We start from the raw sequence: 20426 nt of genomic DNA, 5'->3' as shown, positions 1-20426 counted from the left end.
AAAAGTTGTACTGCCCTGTTGCTTATGAAAGATTCATAAAGAAAGTGTCCACCCTCATTATTAGGGGTTCATTGTGTATGTGCTTTGGCAGTTACCTTTAAACTGCATTTATGAGAAAGGCCCATTTCTATGTATTCTTCACTCCATTTGCCTACTGATCACCTATCTCCTTCAGGTTTCTTCTAACAATGACAACTTTGGGAATTTCAAGCTAAATCTTCAATGTGGTCAAGTTATGCAGGAATAAAAAGGAGGTAGAAATGGGCTTTAAGAAAACGAGAAAGCAGAGTTTCCCAGGCCATTTTGCCTATGGGGAATTTCAACTAATGCACCATCCATAGTACAGAAAAGAATTAAGATTCAGTGGTTTTCTCTGCAAAAAAAAAATGGTTTATTGCATATGGAAATCAATAGATATCTTTTACAAAAAAGGTTAGAATAAAGATCTCACATTTGTAAAGGCACATATGAAACATTTTACAGCAATAACAAGGGCAGTGAGAACATAAACAATATACAACTAAGACCAATATCTAAATAAGACTTTATAAAAACAGGTAAGAAACAGTGCAAAAAATACTGTCAAAAGTCAGTTTTATATAGCCAATAATTGTATATAAAACTGGCAAGCATAAGCTTATTTACTGATATAAAATAGCATAGAATAGCATGCATAGTTTTATTTAAGGCTTTTAATATTATTAAATTGACAGGGAGTTTAGACCAAAGTAAAGTTGCCATGGATATTGGTAAAATCACACCCTAACCTAGGGAATGTCCTATAAACTTTTTCTGCCCCTCTCCCCCTTTCAACTGTAGTTTGGTGGTGGAGACAGAGCGTTGATCTTGCAAGGTAGCAAGTGGCTGCCATAGGGAGAGCATGTTCTCGGGATCCTAAGCCCCAACCTGGAATGCATTTCTTAACGGCAACAGTGTAATAGGTGCAACTTAAATTCCCACGTCAGCCCACAAAAGCCAGCCAGAGCTGGCTGAGGCAGCCCTGTGTTTCAGCCAAACCTTTCCGGCTGTGTTGTAAATTGTTAGGTTTTTGTGGCTTGACCAAAGAACCTTAAGAACTGGTTTCTAAGTTGGGGACCTGTCTGTACATTGTTACAAAATAAAAAACCTATTAAATGTCAATTGTTTTGAATTATATGACAATTCACATTGTATAGAAAACAGACCAAGGAAAATATCAAAATACTGAATTAAGTAGAACATGATAGTCCACTGAAACAAACTAGATTTAGCCTGTTATCTGATATTACACAAGTTATGGAGGTTATACATTTAATAGTCATCTGCATATGTAAACCTCCCTTTTCCCCTGCCGATTTAAGTATCCTCAAGCAGGTTAGTTGACTATTGAAGGAACAAAGGACATATATAGGAAATCATCTCTGATGAAAAGAAAACTTAGTTCTGGAAGGATAAGGTCATAATGGGTTTTAAGATTCCAAACAGTGGCAAGAAAATCAGTCAAAGGAAATTGCAATCAACTTTTACAATGTTCAGGTTGAAAAACATGGCCCTGAACTAGAAGCTTATAGTTCTATGCTGAAGGTATTGATTAGCTAATACTGCAATTGGGAGGCCCCTGAGACTGCTGGGCAGTGCTGATTTGAGAGCCACCCTGGCTAAACTCAAAGCAGGTTTCCTGAGATTTTAGCAAAAGTTTACACCCAAGGCAAAAAAAAGATCCCAGTGTGATCTTTTCAGCTTTCTCTGAAAAAAAGGTTTTTGAAACCTTCTGTCAGGTGAGATGGCATCTGCATTTCCCTGAAGCAAGGAGGGAGAGGAAGAAAGAAGAGAATAACCTACAGCCTGGATAAACAGTTTATCCTACCGCTCCATAGGGAACTGAGAAATGACTACAAGACAACTTGTAAACGTTCCTGGGGAGCCCAGATTGGCCAGTTTAGCAGGAAGAAGCCAGAAACACATTAGTCTGACTACTTCAGTCACCACACCAAATGTGACCACTGTGATTCTGGATGGTCTCGTCTATCATATTCAATAGTGCTGCAGTAACTGTTTTAAAGAGTAGGGATAATACATCTTTTCTTTCATTTCTTCCAATACTGAGTGATAGTATCTAGCATCAAGGGAACAAAACGGTGGGCAAGGCCGGTTTCCCTGTTGCTGGCAGTGATCTCATTATTTTCATTCTGGTAATTTTCATTTTCCAGATCTTATTACTTGAAACTTTATAAGCTTTTCCATTAAAATAAGATTTTCTAATCTCATATTTTGGAGAAGTTTAAGACACTGATTCTCTAAAAATAGATGTAACTATTTTGTAGCTAAAAAGGGGGTAGGTAACAAAAAAGGGGGTAGGTAACAAAGAAAAAGCATATTGTTGAGAGTTGACCCACAAAGCAGATGAAAAAATGCAGGGTCATCCTAGTCCTAAAATGCTCTTTGAATGAAGTGGTGCCACGACAAAACAGTCCTGCCCATGTCCCCAGTGAGACAAGGGACGACTCAATCACTGTGTCACTTCTGCCCCCATGACAGACACGACTTGCCGTAACGGGTAATGTGCTCTGCAGCACCCCTGGGACCTCAGGAGTCAGGATACCCAAGAGCTGGGATTGCTAACCCTGGGAGCCGTGTGGATGTGCAAGGTTGCAGGCGAGGGATGGACTGTCAGCAGCAAGCAAGGGGAGATGGTGCTCTTGATCTTGAGCAGCCAAACCAGGGAAATCTGATATCCCCCAAACCAGAATCTATGACATTCATCAAGCTCTGTCTCAACAGTGAGGGCCCAGTTAAAAAAATTAAGTAAGAGTGAAAACAGAACCCAATGCAAGCAACACAGTGTTGCCCAGGGATTCTGCTTCATAGTTTGCACCACTCTGACAGTACAGAAAGGAGATAGGGAAAACCAAGAATCAGTGAACTTTTCGACAGCATCTCCAGGGCTGATCTAAAGTCCCTCTCTCCTCTCTCCATTTGTGGGGAAAGCTTATGACACTTTTGGAAAGAATGATCCTGGTGGTCCAAAATGTGGCAGAAGGAACCGTGACTTTCTACACAGATACCAGCTCTAGCTCTCCTGTTTTCTAAATGTCCTTGAATTTATTTTTTAAATGGGAGGACTGGCTGAAGTGCTGAACTGTAGGCACTGATTCACATCCTTCCCTTTACTACACCAATGACCAATAAATTACCCAGTCTAAGAAATCAGTTTATGCCAGATCCTTTTAGTTTGGGATGAAGACCTGGTCTCAGGAAAGGAGATATAGCTGTATTAAGCTGTAAAAGATAAAGGTGGTCCCCTGGATGAAAATACTTACCTACCCGAGTTTATAACAGAAATGCAAAGGTGGCTGAGTTTCACAGGACCCCCCCCCAACCCCTAGTAGTAGCCACCCAGAGTCCTCTAACCAGGGTGATGGACGAGGGGACCAGAGATAACCAGGTGACCATCAGCAAGCAATGACAGCTTCAGGAGAGTCTAAAAATTGGCTCTTCTTCTCCACCCAGGACCACAGAGGAAGCACAAGTAAAATTCTCTGAATCGAAGCTTCTCAAAAGCTTATTACTCAAACATTCCCCATGGAAATATCTTCACCTTCCCTGATCTTATTCACCTCCAACTGCACAGAGAAGCTCATTCCTGTTAATTCTCAGAAAGAAATCAATGTTTGACATTCCTCTCTAATGCAGCTAACACCTCCCTTTTTTCTTCTCTAGGGAAAGAGGTGTGTTTAAATATAAATGCTATCTGTAAATGCTCCCAGAGACTCTTACTAGAAGGTGGTGTCCCAGTAGAAACCAAATGAAACCAAATAAAGCCCAGCAGGGCATTGCTCAGCTTTGTTGGCAGGTCTCATCACTTCCTCAACCTAAGGATGAAGACATCAAACTCGGGCCCTTGATGCAGGGACTCCAGTAAACAAGGATGAACACTTTAGGTCAGTGTATCCAAGTGAGTGCAGATGAAAGAAACACAATATTTCAACTAGAAGACTCCAAAATCAGAGGCCTGAAAGTGTTTGATGGTTTTGTGAGATACTCTTTTTTTTACCCCCTCCATTTTTAATTTTCTCCCTTCAAATCCAAACTGCAGCAATAGAATCCGACAGCTCCAGCTTCAGACTTGATACATCATCAGGAAATCATTCCAAAAGCTCTAACTGGATAACTAATTTAATACACTTTGCTTCAAGGTTTATTCCTTGGCTTGCTTCCCAGATATAAAGCATCTCTGGGCAATTATTATGCAGATGCCACTGAAAGGACTTCAAATGGCTGCTGCTAATTTAACAGGAGATATGTTGGCATTTGCAGGAGATGGGAAAAGGAATGCAAAATGTGCTAAAGAACCAAAAGCATTTGTTTTAAAAGTGAAATATGTGGAATAGCTTTTAAATGTTTTCCTTTGGTTTAGCTAGGAAAATGAATATTAAACCTACTTCTTCCCTGCCTTTTGTGCATTCATGAAAGTATGTATAGTATAATGTGAGAACAGTGAACTGGTTTAAATGAAGCCCTAAGTGAAGGGCTCAAAGAGATACCAGATCTACATGCTGCCGGGGTGAGACATTTTAACAGTGCTATCCTTGGGACTTCAGAGACAAAAGATACTGATTTTGTTCATCATGCAATAAACCAGTAACTGCAGACCAATTGTTAAAACACCCCTAAAAGCAGAGTTCCCCAAGGATGAAAAATCTCTAAGGAAAGTAGACACACACCTCTTTGCCTGTTGGTGACTCAAGTTCTGAGCTTCAGATAGTGAAGGTTAAAAGTTCTGTTCCATTGAAAATACATTTAATACGTGTTTTTCTTCAGAATGTACACCAAAATTCTGGAATTTACAAAGCCCAGCTGAAGTTAGCCTGCTTGACTAACTCTTCAGACCTGGAGTAAGAAGAGAAGAAACCTTCCATCCCCAAGGACTCTAACTCTAAACACAGAGTACCACCACCACAACCCCTGGCCAGTTGAGAGACTGGGTTGATTTGCATTCCACAGTGGTTCATAAGAAACCTGATTTCATACTCGAGTACCAGAATGCGGCAACAGGAAGTCATAAAGGCATGCTCTTTCTGGTTGATAAACCTGCAGTGGTAAATTCTAAGAGCAAGACCACAATTAAAAAGTTGTGTTCAGTACACCATGGATGACTGTATGGTATGTAAATATATTTCAATAAAACTGTATTAAAAAAAAAAAAAAAGTTGTGTTCAAGAAAAACTAGACAGTAGAGAGGAAAATTCCCAAAAATTCAGCAAGAGGGAAAATGTGTGGAACAAGATCTGTTGCGTACTAACCTAAGGAGTTCAGAAGGACAGTGACCAATGAAGTCATAAGGAAGAGACAAGCTCAGAAGTGATCTGCGTTATATGGAGACGAGGAAGGCAGCAAAGGACTTTGTGAGAGGGAAATGTCAACATCTTTTTTAAAGTGGGCCAAGATTTGGACTACAGGGTCCTGAATGGGATTAATTCTGCTCATGCAGGCCAAAGCCTAGAGGTGATCACCAGCGCAGTGGGGAGCATGCTTTGGTGTGCTAAGTCAGCTTCCCCACCTGTTCCCTCCATAACCTTTCTATGACTCATGACCAATGGGAAGACAGAATGCACCCAGCACCTTGACCCTCAGGTACCCGTCCAGCACAAACATCATCTTTAAATAAGAACAATTATCAAGCCCTGCCTGTCTCTCTTCCCATGATCCCCTCTTAGGCAGGCAAGAGACCTAACTGAACACATGGCCTGGACCAGGGCCTCAACCTTCAGACTGGGACCCACCAAGCAAAGAGGGGGAAGTGGCAAATACCCAGGGTACAAGCCCCAGCAGGGAAACACAGGCTCCAGAGCCCAGAACCTGGGGTGGTTGAGAAAGATACAGCACAGAGTTCCTTGTTCAGCCTGGAAGATGTAATTCCTGTACCCACAAAGGGAGCATTTCCTCTGGCTGTCCTTGTCTTTAACTCAAGCTGGGTGCACACAGAAACTAATGAAGGTGAGGACAGAAAGGAAGAAGAAAGGAAACCTACTGTCCATCAAGGCTCACAAGCCAAAAAAAATATTAGAGAATAGAGTCTTTCTCTTCAGGAAAGGGTTGTGGCCCTTTTCATTTTGGGATGAATTCATTTTCTTGCCATCTTTGATTTGGACATGAACAATTAGGCTGATGAATTTCAGGGTTGGTTACCAATGGTCTGGCTGTAGCTTCACTAGAGATGGGTTCCCTTATGCCTCTGTCCCCAAAATGATCCACTAGGCAACCTTCTCTACTCATGTATTACAATGCAGATCAGTCAAAATGTGGTTCAAATGAAAAGCACTGTGTTGTGAAAACTGTATTACAAGTCACAAAAGTTATTCCAAAGGGAAAAAAATAAATTATCTCATATAAAATAATACATGATGTTTGTCTATGAATAATCTTGGCTCCTTTCTTCAGAGAATCCTTGACCTGCCTGCTGCCAGCCATCCTCACCCTGCTGGGGGAGCAGCTGTTGTCTGGAGGTGCCTCTGCATCTGCAGGATGGAACTAGGTCCTTGTCCCAGTAGCTGGATCTGGAGAGATTAAATGAGTCTGGAGTTCTGGAGGAACTGGATGAGGACCTGGTAGACAAACTTGTATTGAGCAATGGTCTGGATCATGAACATCCTTTGCTCCCTGAGGAACCTCAGCATCATGGGCACTTCCACCTTCTGCAAGAAAAGACAAAAAGCACAAGATCCTGAGATGGGAACCTTTCCCAGGGTCACTCATTTTTCCTTCATCCAGGAAGTGTTCACTCACTGCCCATGTATTCTGTGCTGGGCACTGAAGATACAAGATAAAGCAAAGAACCCTGCCCCTCTATGTTTTACCAATCAAAGAGTCTATTTCCAACAATTGGAGAACCTGGTTGTCATGTATCTCTCTCTGGTGTGATATTTTAAAATACAGCCTAGTCTGTTAGATAAAACACAGAGGCCCGGAGTTAACTCGACTGATACTGTCAACTCTACCATGACCCAGGGTGGGATTTTGGGCACTTCAGTTTATATTCTCTGGGTTTTAGTTTCTTCATCTATAAAATAAGTGTAACAATGCTTTCCTCTAACAGCAGGGAGGCCTTGCCCATGTTAATTACATTCTCTAAAGAGTAAAGGCATCTAACTGAAAACATGTTGAGTATTAAATAAGATTGCACATGTAAATTCTTTGAGACCATAAAATGCTCTTCAATAGAAAGGATTGCTCTGGTGGGTTACTGCTGTCTGAGCAAGACCAGAGGCTTCTCTGGTGTCCCCTCACTCTGCATCATTTTCATCCTGCACCAGTGGGGGCATGTGCAGCAGAAATACCACTGAGCCGCAATGCCATCATGGCCTTGGCGCGCTCCCTACACTCTGGGAGCTCATGATCCAGGCCAGTGTCAAAAATAAAATAATAGAAACTCAGCTGTACATCTTTTCTTACTTGGGGGCCTTCAAACCTTAAAAAAATATTTTCAGCTATCTCCCAACTTTGTGTAACTATGAGACAACACAGGCCATTCTTATTAGTTGCTCTTTCCCCAAGCCAACTAAGCAATAATACAGACAGATCTAAAAGGGACAATGTCAAATTCCTGAGTAATAAGAAGAGAAATAAAAAGGCATTTGAATCCTCAAAACATGAAGCCTACACCATGAGATTCTGATGGTAGCAGGTACCTAAGTTACACCCTGAAGCTACCAGTCTCATGATGTACAACCTAGAGCCACCCAACAATGAACTTAGTATGATGCTTGAAGAATATTACTCTGGGCTGGGCACTGAAGATACAAGGCTAAAGAAAATGACTGTGAACAGAAAGGCAGAGCCACCCTGGAGTTAGGAGGAGAGGGCTCTGGGTTGGGCTTCGTCAGCTCAGCCCCAGCTCTGCCACATTACTTCATCGACCTGTATCTCAGTTTCTCTTCTGTAAAACCAAGGGTATTAACAGGCCTAACTTCTTGGGTAATTGTGAAGGCTACCTGAGTTAATACATGTAAGCCGATTAGAACAGTGCCTGGTTAGCACTAAATACAGGTTAGCTTTTGTTATTGTATTATTTTCGTTGTTGTCATTGTATTCACCACCACCACCATCATCCCCATTGCTACAGTTTAATAAGACTCAGCCCCAAAGACGGTGTATGATCTGATATAGGGCACTAAGGACAAGTCAAAGATTCTCCTATTCTTCAGTAAAAGGGTCCCAGCTGTCTTGAAGATTCACCCTCACAGGCTCTGACACCAACTGTCCCAAACCGAAAGAATCAGGAGGCAGTTGATGTTTGCTCAACCTTATTTAGAAGGTATTTTCTCCTCCCCATTCTATAAAGGAGGGATAATTTATTCAGAAAAGCAGCAAGATCAAGATATCAGCTTTCTGGCTAGTGAGAACCTGACCTTTTATAATTAGCTAATTTGGGACAGAGAGCTAAATCCATGGGGCCAACAGAGAGCACTGCAAACCATAAACCTAGTGCTTTCTGGAAAAAGGTATGGGCACTAAAGTGTTACTGCTAACACTAGGGAAGCAAAAGCAATGGACAAGAGGAGGCTTATCAGAGCAGCCTGGGAGAGCTGTCCCTTTCCATCCTAATAGCCACCTGATCTCAAGAATCTTTGTTTCACTGTTTGTGTTCAATTTTTCTATGTTAAGAATGAGACTAAAAAGGAAAAATCAGGAAAAAGAAAAGCAATTTCATGGACAAAATAAAAATCCTATGAATTGCAGACTAAAATATAAAGTATGCTAAATCCAGAAGCCTTGGAAACAAAGCAGGAAGGTTGCACAGGAGAAGAATAGGGCACACTATTTCCTACTTATTTGTCAAAATCTTTGTTCCACTCGTCTCCTGAAATAGGAGCTTGAATCTTACTAACCAGGCCTGAAACAGCATCAGAACAAAGAAGTTTTTTTTTTTTTTTCCCCTCAACATCTACTGATAGCAATTATGGGAAGATAAGGCTGACTATATTGTGCTAGGGGAAGGGAAGTGAAATATATGAGTCATCTTGCTATCTTTGAATATCAATGGGAACAGAAGTTCTTTTTGGACTGACCAGGTTCCAGCAAAGAATGTTCTGGCATGCAACTAGGCATTGAGGAAATCTGCTATGTTGGGACACACCACAGAGAACTCAATCACACTGATCCCACACTAAGTCCGAGGGAGGCCCTACTGGCCGAATCCCTCACTCAGCCCAGTGCTGGCTCTGACGTATGTTGTTTGTGTTCTACTGGGCCAGTAACGTCTGGCAGTCACTGGGCTCTTGTGCCTTTGCAGCTTGGAGGCTCAGCCTCTAAAGGGCTTCCAGAGAGCTCAGAACAGAACAATCTTTCAAGTCAGACAAGGTGGACTGAAGAGCTTCTCAAGTTAAAAAGGGGGAAGGGGCAGCAGAAGAAAAGGGTACGGGGATTGGAGAAAAGAAGAGGAACTTGAAGACGAGAGTGATACTAGGGGAAGAAACGACACCTACGTGGGGAGGTGCCGATGAGGCCCTTCTTCCTCCCTGTTCCCTGTGGAGGGGGGGTGACAATGTGAGCTCAGACACTGATGCCTGGGCACACTGACTGCCTTCTTCTTACCCATCACCCAGCACTGGGTGCATTTGGGACTCGGTGGCAAGTTATTCATTGTATTAGACGTTTTCTAGCGGTGACGGGGTAGAGGAAAGCAAACAATCGACAAATCCTGTGTGAGACAAAATGGCAAAAACTGGTGGAAGCTGCAATTTCGATGTAGTCTCAACTTCTTCCATGATGGGCATTTTGCTCATTGACAAGATTTTTTTTTAACATTGGGCTACAGTTGGTATAACCTCTGTACTTTCGGTGGCAACCATATTTCTTAAGTACAAACTGAAAAAGCTTCCAAAATTAATTTTTTATAGGCAAGAAGTTTAAAATCCTTTGGATGTGTTTTAAAAGTAGCATTTATTGTTTTTTGGGGGGAAGTTTCAATATGACAGGCTTGTCTGGGCAATAATTAATCTGATTTTCAAACTATTGATGCTATTAGGTAAATACATACATTATAATATAAATTCCTCCATAGACCATCCATTATGATATTCCTTAATTAAAAACTACCAAACCACTACAAAAGTTTCCTTCTATTTTCCAAGCTGTACAATTTGAAAACTGAACCAGAACCAAACGTCCCTGGGTATTTGGAGGTAGAGTGAAGCCTAGAAATTACTCTGGACCAGGAGCAGACGACCTTACCTCCCTTACCTTGTGCCATTACACCACTGCTTAAGAGCCGTTCGACATAGAGAAGTCACGCCATTGTTTCTGGGCCACAGTTTCCTTATCTGTGAGGCAGGAGGAGTGTCCATGTGCCTGTATGCCCTACACAGCTGCTAAGAGGACCAACTCAGAGAGAAAAAAGTAAACCTTGAAAAACTGCAAAGCTCCATGTCAAGAGAAGGTAGAGGAACTGTTCTTCAGCCTTTGATTGCTGTTTGTCTCATCCACGCTGAACCAAAAGCTCTTAGTGTAGCTCCCTGATTCTACTGCAGTAAAAGAATACCAGCGCAGCAGCCCACTCCCAAGAGGAAAGAGCCAGGGCTTCTCCAGCTGTCGCAGAGACAAGTAATGTTGGGTACTCAGATTGTCCACCCTGGTCTGCTACACCACACAACTGCCAGGTCTACAATAGCACAAATAACCCCTTTTAAATAAAATCTTCACTCTGGAGAACAATAACAACAAAACATTTTCAAAGCATATACATTTTTACATAGGATTTAGGCCAAAACACATCCTAGAGATGCAAGACACCATCTAAACTGTGTGCCATCAAATCACACAATATGGAAAATTACCCACAATAAAACCAGACTGTCTGCAAAACACTGTAGAATTCTGAGTGTAGATGCCAACTAAGGTCACGTTTTCCAAATATTTCCTATGTCCAACTTTCATCTTTTATAGTACCTGGGAATCTACATAGAGTGGTGAGAGGCGAAAAGATGAGAAAGACTGTAAATGTCAGAGTCATTAGGAACCCTGGGCCTGGAAGACTCTTGTCAGGAATGTAAATTAACCACTGGAAACAAAAGGGCACAGACCAAAGTTGGGTGGTGGAAGAGATTGGTCCTCAAGGTAGAATATTCAGAGAGAACCCTACCATGACTTACTTCATTATGCTCCAGACAGTAGATCATCAGTTCAGAAAGAATGACCACGCCGGTCCTTCCCACCCCAGCACTGCAGTGGACGATGATGGGAGGGTGCTGGTTCTTGGTGCCTTCCAACATGCTGTTGGTATGGCGCCGCACGGACTGGATCTCCTCCAAGTACGCTGCAAGGCAAAATGCAAATCTTGTCACCAAAGTCCTACCTGGCTTTGCATAAAAAGCATCTTTTTTTTTTTTCTTAAGTGACAATAATTTACAGTTCTTATAAGACACTAATTATTTGGCTGGTACCCATCGTACAGTCCTGGATCCAGAAAGGACCAGCTGGGAGTCAATTAGTCCATGGGAGAATTTGTTCTTTAAATTAAATAGTTCTTTTTTAAAAATTAAATTCTGCTTTCCCCTCTGCAAATCCCAAAGTCCCCCAAGCAGATGATTCTAGACATTACTTACAGCAATTCCTACTATTAACAGACTGGGATCAGAACAACAGCTAAGTCCCCTTGAAATGCCCGCCTGTCAGAGCCAATTTCTGGTGGGAAGAAAGCATCCATCTGCCCCTTCTTCCTTTCCCTCACTGAATGAATGAATATCAACTGAGGCTTGACTTTGTTTTTAGATTTTAAAATAGGCTTTGGGAGGCCTTTTCAGCATGGATTCCATGTGGTTATGGCAGGGCTTTACATGGAGTTGTTCAAGATGAGCCCCCCAGCTCGAGGCAAAGCGTGTACAGCGTGGAGGGGCTCGTGCCCCCTCCCTGTGCCTGCGAACATCTGCCTGGCTCAGTAGGGCTGCGGGGGAGGGGGCCTGCCCATTACTCCAATTGGCTACAAAAGAAAAAAACTGGCTTCAGCGCTACAAGCCTTAATGACGCATGCATCATGATCATGAGAAAAGAGAAAGAAGTATATAAATGTAATCCACACCGTCCAAAAACTGGAAAAAGTCAATTATTAATTTAGATGTCATAGTAGCTCAGGGGAGAAAGGTTTGAAGGTTCTTGAAACTTTGCAAATCTCATCCTAGTGCAGCAATGTAAACAAGACTACAGGGCTCAGATTGTGGAAGAGAAAAAAGTGCTTTGGAACCATTCTAGTAATTTAAAAGTATCTGTTTACATACAATCAATGAGAACACCTATTTCCTTTATAATCTTATCTAATTACAAAATAACCTGAGGTAGTTTACTAAAATAAGTAAATACTACTAATAAATGAGATAAAACAAAACAGAGAGGGAAGACAAATGACCTGAAGTGAATAAAGAGAGTAGTTTCTTTTGGATACCAACATGAACTAAACACTTCTATGCATGGAATTCCCGTCACAATTTTTCTGCAAGGGGGGAACATCCTAGGGGACTAAGTATTCTCTGTCTGACAAAAGGCAATGCTAGTACAATGGTAAACTTAAGAAAAATGAAAGGGATGTGGAACAACACAGTAGATGCCATTTTCAAGTGAGCTTTCATAAAACTCTGAAATTGGATTCAAATGGTGCTTTGTCTATCACTCATATTAATTAACTAAAGACTTCCTTAAATTGTAGCTCACTGAAGACTTCTGGAGGGCAGAAGACTATTTGGCTTTGGGGATCTGCATCCAGATAATCCAATTGGAAAAGGGACAGAAACCTTTTAAAAATCTTATACCCTAGAAGAAATGGAGCTAACATTTCTACAGCCCTACACAGCACTTGTTCTGAGTTTCTTAGAAACTTAAGTTAAAATTTTTACATTCTTTAAAAATATTCTCTGTATTTTTTCAGCAATTTAAATTGGCCTTTCTTACATTAGTTCAGATTAAGAAAATTTGACTATATTTCTGACCACCTTAATAAGCTTAAAAATCTTTTATCAGAGCTATTAACCAATCATTAAACTACTCTACTTTTATCATTCCCATTTTCTGCCTCTTGGAGAAAATTTTAATAAGTTGATTAGCGAAAGATTACCAGAAAGGAAAAAACAAAAAAGAAAGGAAAAAAAGCCCCATTAGAAGAAAATAAAGTTCTATGAAGGTCACTGCCTTCCTTATTAATATTTTGAGCTACACTTAACTGGCTTTTGACCTCAGGCAAAGCATTAAACCTCTAGATCTTGCCCTAAATTTTCTGATTCCAATAATTACTACTCTCTACTTCCTTCACCCAGCCCCTCAAATATCATCACCTTAATGGGCAATGAAAAACATCTAAATACATATCAGAATCTTTCTGTTGGAACTTGTAAAACAGTACTTTTAGATACGTGCAAACTTTCTTCTCTTCCCATTTCCCTCCTTTCACTCCCTCCTCAACCCCTACACCTCCTTTCTAATGAATATCAAGATAAATTCAAGTTTCTGATATTATCTTTCACCTCCATCCAAAAGATGGGCCTCGGTAGAGGTCATCAGGACTCTGCTAGCTAGAGAGTGAACAAAACAGCAGGTATAAATCTGCAGAAAACCCCAGGCCTCCTTAGGTAAGCAAGGAATGTGGCTTCTCCACAACTGTAGCAGTTTAGGTGAGCTTGTGGGAAGTAAGGGGGATGATAGCTGCAGCCAGCCACCATTGAAAAGCAGGATGACAGAATGGGATCTCCCCTGGCCTGTCATTACTGGTCCGTCTTTCTCATTAGACTGAGTGTGAACCCGGTTTCATCTCTGCATCCTCAGAGCCCGACAAGCAGTGGGCACACACAAAAATATTTGATCTTTCAAATTAAAGTACTTCATATGATCTGGGGAAATGAGTTTCTAAAATAACCATATATGTATAAATTAATGTACTAGTCTTCTGAGTCCATTTCAGCTTCAAAGACTCCAAGTTGATTTAAATAATTCTTAGTCACTTAATCATAGATATGAGAAAGCACTGACTGAGATTTCCTGCTGTAGGGAAATATAGGGCATGAGATGCAAACTTCTATGAGAAATCTAAAATAAGTCATTTATTAATGAGGAGTGGTCCACATCAAGGTAGAACCAATTAATTTATCACAGTTTTAGCTCATTTGCATAACAGAAAATATAATAACTATGCATTATTCTTCTCTGTTCTGTTTAGTAATGAAGGGCCATGAACAGCAACGTTATAATATTTTTGCCACTTAAGAGAAAACATCCTCCCTTCCCATTTCAACGCCAACTGATAGATCATTGATGCAGCTAAAGAAACCCAGACTGGGGGGAAAAAAAACTTACACAAAAATCCTTGGACATCCTCTGGGCAGCCATGATCTGGCCAGTCAGTGTATTGCAAATGCCACACTGTCCGTTCTTGTCCAGATAAAAGGTGCTTGACCTTCAAGCCTGTGGTTGCATAGCAACCAGAATCCGTTCGGAACTTTGTGGTGACCTTGAACTTGCCATAGGTGGCCGAGCTGTGCTTAGAACCCAGTTTGGGCCAGTATCGATGGCTCTTGGTTCGTCCACCCTCCTAAATCACACACAAAAGCACAATTGGAAAATACATCAAGGGATGCTTTTATCCTCAATCTTAAAATCCGAGGAAAGAAAAATGCAAATAGCTTCTAAGATACTAACTCAGTATGTTATCACTGAGTCTGTTACTCAGATCCTATAAATTTTAGCTAAGACTGATAAGATGATTTAAAATGGTAGTTATATCAATGGGAAATGTAAAAGGTTTGCAACTGAAATGAAAACAACTCCACAAGTTTCCAGTGGCAGAGCCAGGACGAGAATCCAGGTTTCTATTCAGCCCAGAGTTCCTTCCATGACACCACACTGACTACTGATACTGTCTATCATCTAGTGTCCATCTCACAGTTTTCCAGCCTGCCCCATCTGGTTGAGTCCTATCTACAAGTGAACAGAGAGCAACAGGTTGCATCATCTTTCTTTCTCCCTTTATTTTACAATTTTCTTTTCTCAGGATTCACATTCTCAACCATTTACAAAAAGGGGTCTATTTTTTTAAGTTTTGCATAGTTTTGAAATCAAATCATGTAGAGTAGGGGTAGGGAGGGTAGAGGGGATGGTGTATGAAAAGGGGACTAGGGGCAAGGAGTAGGTGTTCACAGGAGATTTGAATGGAGCATTCCCGGGGCTGTGGTGTGAGTGACAAGTGCTGGGGGCATTTGCTGTTCAGAGGAGCCTGTTGGCTTACCCCCTTGTAAAGTGGCTGATGCATCTGGTTTAATCGGGTCTCCTCTTTTATTTACCAATCTTATAAAAGTAGGTTTACCTAAGGTCTTGAATTCACATTTCTGCTGAGTGTCTCCATCAGTTAACAGATTTCAAGAGGCTGTAAGCCCCTAGCTGCCCACAGGTCATTAGACTACTTATTGTCTTCACAATGCTGACCCCTCCGTGTCACTCAGGTTTTAGCTCAAATGCCATTTCCTCAAAGGGCCCTTCGCTGGGCCCCTATTCTGATGTTGCACCCCCCAGTCACTCTCCATTCATTATGTTGTTCTATTTTCACCATGGCACTTTACCTACCTAAAAGTATTTTATTTGTTAACTTTTTACTGTCTCCTCTTCTAGGTGTAAGCTCCATGGGGACAGGGATCTTGCCTGGACTGTCTACCACCATGGCCCTGAGGTCAGCACAGATGGTACACTACATTTATTTGCATGGATCCCTCACAGTGACACGATTCTATGAGGTGGCAAATTGACTTTGAGATTTTAAGGAGAATTCACTCTCTTTGTGGGAGGGTCAGAGACGTGGAAGTGGCTTTAAAGAATCCAAAATCCTTTTTGCTACTGTGGTCTAATGGGCTCTTCTTGAAAGCAGCTGTTAAGGACAGTCAATGAGCAGGATATGATTTTTTCAATTCTCTCTGTTCCCCATTCCATTGAAATAGTGAGGAAAGGGGTATTACAATACCACAGATATTGGTAAAAACACATGAGGGTACTTCCCTAAATGACTTCAAACCATATGCTGGAATTTAATAAAAGGAACAAAAGAAGATGGTTTTTAAAAAATCTGAGAATGTGACAAGAGAAGAAACATAAAACTTCTTCCCCAAAAGACAACAAGCTCAAAGCTAACTGTTGAGTGGTAAATGCCAGTTTTTTTAACACCACACAGAGTTCTCCACTTACAAAAGAAAAAGTTTGTTTGGCTTGGCAAACAAAAAAAAAGATTTTTTTTCCTCTCCCCAAAGAATAGAGTCCTTTTCAGGAACAACAGCTTCTGGTCTCTTTTTAGCTGATAAGCATGATGGCATGTGGAGCTGGCCATGCCTGGGGTTGGGAATATACATTAGTCAACCCAGGCCAGCACCCAGGGTCTCAGATTCCAGTAGAAAGATCATTGCTTTGTTTGGCATACAAATGTCAGCTGCCTGGACTCAAGTTTGGTTATTTATTTATTTATTTATTTTTTTCATTTTAGTTCATGACAATCTAAGCAAAAGAATAAAAAGCCTAAGGAAAATGGGGGGAGAAAAGCCACAATCACAAATTATCCCTGGAGAGAAAAACCAAATCTATATGGAAATGAGAAGAGAAAATAGGCGTATATCAAAAAGAAAATAATTTGCAGAGAAACAAGGCCACAGGAAGGAGGGTGGGGCAGGAAAGTTACTGACACAAAGCTGATTCTTCTGGCCACCCCTCCCCGGGGTTTCCCTTACCTCCTCTGCAGTGACCATGGCGATGACGTTCGCGCTCTGCTCCCACACCATCTGCCAAAAGTCGTGGCAAGTGTGGGGCAGGGGCCCCTGCGTGGCTATGTAGTGCCATTCTGCCCCACCAACCACCACCTGGAAACCAAAGGAAGCATTAGCAAGCCAGCCCCAGGTCCAGGACAGGGAACTCCTGACCATATATCCATTCTTATCACTTTTAAAGTTTTAGATAATATTTTGGGGGCCAAATGGGTTAGTGCAATTATCAAAAACCCTGAGACCACAGGTGACCAGGGACACATTCTCACATGAAAGCATTTATCGCCACTCAAGCCTACTACAATATTTACCTGAACTTCTTTTGTCTGTGACCCACAGTAAGAATGTGCAAACCAGTGCACATTAAAAACATACACACACATATGCAATACATAAACATTATGGGAAAATACATGTGTATAACCTAACGACAGATTTACTAACAAGATTTACTTGCTACAGAAACAACAGTTATGGTTACTATGTGCAGTGCACTCTAATACTTTCCATTCTCTCTTCTTGTCTGATAAATTTCATTGAAAAACAAAAACAAAAACAAAAAAACCCCCACCAAACTGGTCATGGCCATCACTAAATTAATTCCACACCTCACTAACAGCTTGTAGCCCACAGTTTGAGAAACATTGCTCCACGGCATCCTTTAAATAATTCCAGTCAAAGCTGGATATATCATGGAATAATATCCCCTTTGGAAAACTATCTTTCTGCTGCAGACCTGAGAGGAATGTGTCATAAACTGCAGCCTTGTGGGGCCATGTATGGCAGAGGTGTTAGGGATGTGCTTAAGTCAACAGTATGTTGATTCTTTATCAATAACTTCACCTGGTGTAGCACCACAGCTTCCAACCTCAGCTACTCTCTGAACTATGGTGTCATGAGATGATTTTGGATAATAAAACCATCACCCCATGCAGGTTAGGGTGATCTTGAGAGGATAATTCTGCTGTTATAAATACCAGCTGCAGAAAATCTTGCACATGTTGTGTGCAAAGTGCCGAGGGCACGGTATCAGGGACAAAAGGGTGGCCTTTGGAGGGAGTCGTCCTGTGCCCTATTCCATCCCTGTACCATGAGACTGCAGTCAGCCCCTCACACATCCACGCAGAAGAGATCTCTAGAGGCTCTAGGAGCAATGAAGTGATCATTTTTGTTCCTCATTTATTTTATGAAACTATGCTAACTCGATTCAAACAAAAACAATGTCAGTTATTGTCTCATTACATAAGACATGTTTAGGTCAAAGCTGGAAGCCAAATCCATTTTCCAAGTACTGTGGGAGATAATGTTCATATGTTTGCCGGCTAAGAATTTGGTTAATCTGTACAATTATGATTTTAAACATTAGCCTCTCTGGCACCCAACATATAGGAACCATAAATACTTGCAGAGTATGCTGCTGCCTGGGGCCTTTTAGCATTTTCCTAGTATTGACAGGAGAGTATTAAAATCTGCATTAAAAACACAACAGCCAGTGACTGAGGTAGATGTCACAGATGTGATTCCACCTCTGGAGCAAATAAATCTCTGTTCTCTGTTAATGACTGCTTGGAATCCAGGGAGAAAATACTGGCAAGGTATACAACTCTATTCTAAAATACCAGTTCTTGCAAGCTCTGAGGGTCTATTAAACACACCCATGTCTAACCCGGATGCACAGATGAAATGTGGACCTTGGAGAATACTGAGGAAGGGAATGCTACTCTGTTAATAGTACCCACTGGGCACAGTTTATGCAGAGTGACAGCTTTTTCCAGAGAGCAGATGGAAAATAGTGGAGGAGATTTGGGTAAAAGAAGAAGATAGTATAATATCGCTATCTAAGATTTCCATAGACACTCTGTCAAGAAGCAGCTGTGTGACCTGCATCGTTGTTTGAGTACATTATTTTGGTCACTGTTTCATAACCCAAGTTAAGCCCATGAGACTCGCCAGTTTACTCAAGAATTTCCTTGGGTTCACTTTTTATTGTCATAGTTTTTGCCCTCAGAAAGAGTGAAAATAAGCAATATGGTCTATGAGAGTTAACAGTGCTTTCTAATACTTTAAAGAAAATTTGGTTATCTGTGCTTATACAAAAACACTACATCGAACCACAGAATATTTTTCATATTCTGCATCAAAATTGGTTATAACTGATACATGAGTACATTTTAGAGGCTCAAAGGAACCTAGCAATAATTCTGCTACAGTTGAAAAGTTCAATGAAGAAGGGAAATGAATTCTGAACGACAAAACATATTTTTAAGGCTGTTGATCACAATGTACTATTGACGTGAACCTTGTGTTGATTAAAAACTGCCTGTAAAAATTGCTTTAACGTTAGTATGTGAACAAATTCCCCCACCTCAGAGTTCTGAGCAAATGGTGATATTCCAAACAGATAGGCTCTATTATTAGGGGCACTGGAGATTGTAAGTGATTTAGGAAACGTTAAGTGTGTGTACACATGTACCCATAACTTTAAATTCTAACAAGAGAAGAGCTTAGCTGACTGATTTTAAAGTCTATGAAATACCAAGTGTAAATAAAGGTTTGAAGTATTTAAGTGTTACCAAAAATATAGTGACACTGATTTATTGAGTGATATAGCAAAGTTTTGGTTTTGCTTTTTGTAAGATTCGATATTGACCAAATCTTTGTGGTTGTGTTTAAAGTAGTCCACACTTTTAAATGCCAAGCACAACTGGGCCTTCAGATGTAAAACAAATAACCTGTAGTATTACAAGGGAGAACTGATAGTTTCTGTTGCCACAGAACATCATAAAAACTTCATTGACAGTAATACAATAACGGTGACTTTCAAAATCTCCACCGTCTGCTAATTACAAACTGGAAAGGGCAATCCTCAGTTTTCCCAGTGAGTTTCGGGAGAGTCATAACCAACAGAGAGACAAAAGCCTTGAATCCGCTGTAATAAATAAGCATCAGAAGTGCCTGCCCTGAGGTTTTTCCTGAGGCTGCTCCACTTCCTTTTTTCTGCCATGACAGACATGACCTTCCAACTGACTAAGAAAAGCACAGGAATCCAAAAACATTCCCTGAGAGTCTGGGGTTAAGCCCAGATGCACAGTTGAGGTCCACACATACCCTTTCCTCCCTCTGAATTTTTACCTTAATCTAGCAGTCCATGACAAAACTCCCTGGCACGCTTCTCTCTTTACCTTGATATGGGAGGCATTGATATAACCGGTGTTGTTTTCTTTGGTTGGGATCAGCTCCACTCGATTCTCCTCATAGGGAACAACTTCTCGGATACGGCTGCGTTCCACATTTTCTGGGAGAGCTGCTGTGCTGAAAATGCCATTAGCCTTTTTCTTTGGAATTTGCTCATATTCTGTGAACACCATTCCCTCTTCGAGCTTCTTCTTCAGGCTTCTGAACTGCAACAGAAGTTCAGTCTTCAGCTTTCTGAATTATCTTACCCAAAAATCACAATAAAACAACCTGATTTCTTTAAATATGTATAGGGATGGCACAACTAACACTTGATTATATGACCTCATTATTAACCATATTGCCAGTTTCTGTCATTCTATAACCATTTTCTTTCTCATACCTTAGATAGAACACATCTGGAAGAAAAGGCAAGAGGTGAAATTCAAAATCAATATTTTTGTTACTACTCTGTTTAAAGTCCTAGCGATAAGGGGA

The 20426-nt window shown here is 41.0% G+C and overlaps 1 protein-coding gene across 1 annotated transcript in view; it reads right to left on the bottom strand.

Annotated features, from left to right (window-relative positions):
- Positions 1-373: 373 nt before the first annotated feature.
- PTPN14 (protein tyrosine phosphatase non-receptor type 14) overlaps positions 374-20426 on the bottom strand; it is a 182225-nt gene continuing 162172 nt past the window's right edge. The window contains exons 15-19 of the mRNA XM_037823895.1: positions 19937-20155; positions 16722-16850; positions 14314-14548; positions 11130-11293; positions 374-6674 (exon numbers count right to left, since the gene is read on the bottom strand). Coding sequence (XP_037679823.1) covers positions 6546-6674; positions 11130-11293; positions 14314-14548; positions 16722-16850; positions 19937-20155 — 876 coding nt within the window. The 3' untranslated portion in view covers positions 374-6545. The remainder of the gene's footprint in view (positions 6675-11129; positions 11294-14313; positions 14549-16721; positions 16851-19936; positions 20156-20426) is intronic.

Source organism: Choloepus didactylus, chromosome 2 (genome assembly GCF_015220235.1).
Source record: "Choloepus didactylus isolate mChoDid1 chromosome 2, mChoDid1.pri, whole genome shotgun sequence".
Lineage (NCBI taxonomy): Eukaryota > Metazoa > Chordata > Mammalia > Pilosa > Megalonychidae > Choloepus > Choloepus didactylus.
Note: the sequence above shows the minus strand (reverse complement) of the source record. Positions and strands in the feature narration are given on the sequence as shown.